General features: G+C 35.1%; 1 protein-coding gene across 1 annotated transcript in view; it reads right to left on the minus strand.

Annotated features, from left to right (window-relative positions):
* LOC106524099 (contactin-associated protein-like 4) overlaps positions 1-3,834 on the minus strand; it is a gene marked incomplete at its 5' end in the record, with an annotated part of 134,188 nt that overhangs the window by 30,585 nt on the left and 99,769 nt on the right. Inside the window, 1 exon segment of the mRNA XM_014017758.1 lies at positions 2,546-2,708. Coding sequence (XP_013873212.1) covers positions 2,546-2,708 — 163 coding nt within the window.

A 3,834-nucleotide genomic window follows, 5' to 3' on the forward strand; every position in this document is an offset into this window, starting at 1 on the left:
ATATATATATATATACTGTATATATATAAAGTAAAAACTAAATAGAAATAATATAAAGTCAATTGAAGCTTTGGATGCTTAAATATCTTCAGATTTGTCAGAAACCTTATGATTAGAGTGAAAAGCTGTAGCCGCCCGTTCAAGATCTATGAAGGGTGTTTAAAATACTTTTTTGTATGCCTATGCGTTTCATTGTCTGAGATTTTAAACAATACAAAGCTTTTTATGACATTTTACTAACATAAATTAAACATTTACTTTCAATGCCCTTTAAAAACGTATTTTAGAGCTGATCTCTGTTAAATACTTCACAGCAAACTTTGCAACAACTGGAAGAGAGACGGAGTCTCTCCACACATTTGTAGGTATTTCACTTTGTACTTATTGTCAAGAAAGTGATGAAGCTCTTCGCTGGGAACAAGAACAAAGCCAGGTCTCTTTTTAAGCACTGTAGCCAGGCTGATAAAAGAAAAGAAAAGAAAAATCACAGCTCTGTTGAGCCATCTGTTCCTTTAACTTTCAGTGGTGACGACTCCATAAGATTCTTTACAAAGAAAATTGTTTCTTTAAAAAACATTGCATTCCTTTGACTTTTCTGCTTATATTTCTGGGATTAGAAAAAGGATAATCTGGGCTTAGACTGTCTTTTTACTGTGAGAGAGGAAAAAAAAATAAACTAAACTTCACCCATCAACTTGTCATCCATCTGAACCTGACAAATCAAGATGATTTCTCTTCACAGGTTTTATGACATTTGATATGATCAGTTTATATTCAGTGAAACAATCAATACAAAGAACTGATCCTGTGAGAAGAGTAAAAATCATATTTGAATTGGAGCCTTATTCTTATTTAACAGCTCTGCTAATATCTGTTTGTTTATGTGCATTCAAACCTTTTGACTGAAATTCTATAAATGACACTTTAAACCATTATTGGGCTTAAAGGTATTGCACTAAACTGCTTTAAGTCACTTTTATCTGATAAATAAATTCTTCAGTCTTGCAGGAATCAGTGCTTAAACTGACACTTACTGTAGAAGCTGGCAAAGACTAATTAAATTTTTTTTTAGCTCAGTTGTCTTGAGTGAATTAAATTTTTGCTCATTAAAATAAACTTGCAGAGAAAAACAAATGCTGAAAGAAATGGTTCCTGTTTAACTTTAAAGGAGACAAATGCTTTTAAATCACATTTGAATCCTTCAGTTGGGGTTTTTATAAAGTGGAACTGCAACACTTTGGTCTGAATTCCTCCTTATCCCTTAGCAAAAAGTAGTATACTTGAAGTTCATTTTAATACTTGAGTATAAGTTTAAGTATATCAAGTATGCTAGGCACCATGTACTTGTAGTGTACTAGAAAGTATACTGATTTAATACTTGTTCGTACTAAATTGGGACTTTTTTTGTTAATAAAATGTATACTTTAAGTACTGTTATGATGTCTTTTGTTGGTTTATAAACTTACAAAAGTGCTTACAAAAAGAAGTATACTGAAGTATACTTTAAGTACATGTCATTAAGTATACTAAAGTCAATCAGAACCTTTACTTAAAATAAGTTTTAACTATAAAAAGCAACCAACTCCAAATACACAACACCTCATCCTTTAAAAAAAAACCAACTATGAACAAAAACACTTTAGAAAAAATAAAAAATAAAATGTGCCTGAAGCACATAACAATATAAAATTATATTTCCCTAAGTGTACTTTTATTTACCATTTTTTACCATTATTTACCACTGATATAAGTATACTAGTAGTTTACTAACAAATATACTTCTTGGACTAAATTGGCCAACAGTTTATGAAAACATACTTAGAAGTATACTGAAAGTAATCTAAGTATACTTTTAGTTTAATCTTGAAATATACTACAAATAAACCAGTCTGTGTGAAAAATGTACTTTCAGTGTACTGCTAAAGTTTATCTTGGCCAAAAGTTTAAACATTAGTATAGACTAAGTATACGTAAACTTTTAGCATACTTTTAGTATAGTGTAAGATAAACTTGGTTAAGTATATCTCAGATAAGTACATAAAACGCAAACTGGAAGTATGCTCTTTTATTTTTAGTTTAAAATTAGTATACTTAATGGATACTTGTGTATACCACTTTTTGCTAAGGGATTGTAACTCCACAAGCCCCGCCCCCTTTCTGAGATGTGTCTCAGATCAACTCACTTTGAGGCTGTCTCTTTAAATCCAAACGAGGCGCTTCACAGCTCACACAGAGTGGTCCATAGCAGCGCAGAATGATTTTTATTTAGAAATTAATTAGAAGATGTCAACAAGGGAAGACTTGTCCATCCAGCCATGCATGTTGGAGCCAAAGTCTGACCCAGATGAGAATGAAGACCACCAAATTGTACTTGGTAAGTCCAGACCTTATTTGGAAGTTGTGTCGCAAATTATGTGACATAATAGTTAATAATTAATTATAATAAAAAACAAAGAAAAAAACCTCATAAAACTAACAAAAATAAATCCTCTCTAATATCCACATTCTACATTATGTCCACATGATGCACTCGGTTGTAAATTACCACTGGTCGTAGTCAGCGTCACAGTTGCAGTAGAAGCTGGAGTCCAGACAGTTGTCCTTCAGACCACACGCACACTGCCGGCTGCCAGGTAGAGCTCCTCCCCAGTAATTCTGGACCTGACCCAAGCCTGGACCACCCACCCACCAGCTGAACGGAGCACCGTCTTTAAACACACAGAACATAAAATCACTTGTTTCACAGCTGAGAAAAAGCTAAACTGCAGAACAGATTAACAAAACGAAAGCGACTGATTTCCACACCGACCACTGAAGGCAGGACTGTTGCATCGTCACGTTGTCCTATTTGTAAGCACACAGACAGAGCGGGGTGCGGGTCGAAGCTGATGCGCCTCTGATACACCTCTTAGCAATCAATAGAGTATTTCACGGAGACAAATTGGTGTGTGAGAAATTGCCCTGTATGTTGGACCTCAGTGCTCTGACCAAAGATGCTGTCATCGCTCGGCTGATTCCACTACCCCAGCTTCCATTTACTGAGCCCTCACTGATGAGCTGCTGAGCACAACAACCAAAGGCAGCTTTGAGAGGATTTTATTTTATTTTATTACCAACACGGCATGACTGCTGTGTGAAAAGAGCTAATGAGTCCTGCGAACACAGAGGCAGATGTTGTCTGTGAAACGTGTCCGACCTTCGACTGTTACTCATCTATCTTTTCATTTCATTTAACAGCTAATTTAAATGAATCTTCTCGCTTAAATTGAATTATTCGTTTGAGTGTAAAATTGTGGATTTCATCATGCCCAGCTTCTGTTCTTATTAGTGTTCCATTTGGAAAATCTAACACAAATCTTTAGGCTCTTAAAACTCTGACATCCTTCCATCCTTTTGTTATTCTCAAACAAAGCTAATCACTGACTCTTTAGACGTTTTTTGCATCGTAAGGCTCGGCCTGCCCTTACTCTGCTTCAGCCCTGGTTGTGTTTGGATTGAGCAGAGAGCTGTCTCGATGTAATCTGGATCATATTTAATATGCACAATCTTGGTTCGCTTTATTTGTGACAAAACAATAATGGACAACACCAAACTCAAAGGAAAAGTAACAAATATTGAACCGAACCACCAGCAGTATGAGGGCGCAGGACAACAGAGAGTAAGCTAATGTTAGCTTGTTGTTAGCTCGCTACAGTTGTTGTGCAGTAAAACTCAAAAAAACATACTGTAGCTGTTATGGGCGCCAAGTGTAAGACACATTTTATTATTTAGCTCACTTTTTGAGGATTAAAAATTTTCCACTAAAATCTTCTAATTTAGTTCACTGTTTTTCAT

This window comes from Austrofundulus limnaeus, unplaced genomic scaffold (assembly GCF_001266775.1).
Source record: "Austrofundulus limnaeus strain Quisiro unplaced genomic scaffold, Austrofundulus_limnaeus-1.0 Scaffold176, whole genome shotgun sequence".
NCBI classification, from domain to species: Eukaryota; Metazoa; Chordata; class Actinopteri; order Cyprinodontiformes; family Rivulidae; genus Austrofundulus; species Austrofundulus limnaeus.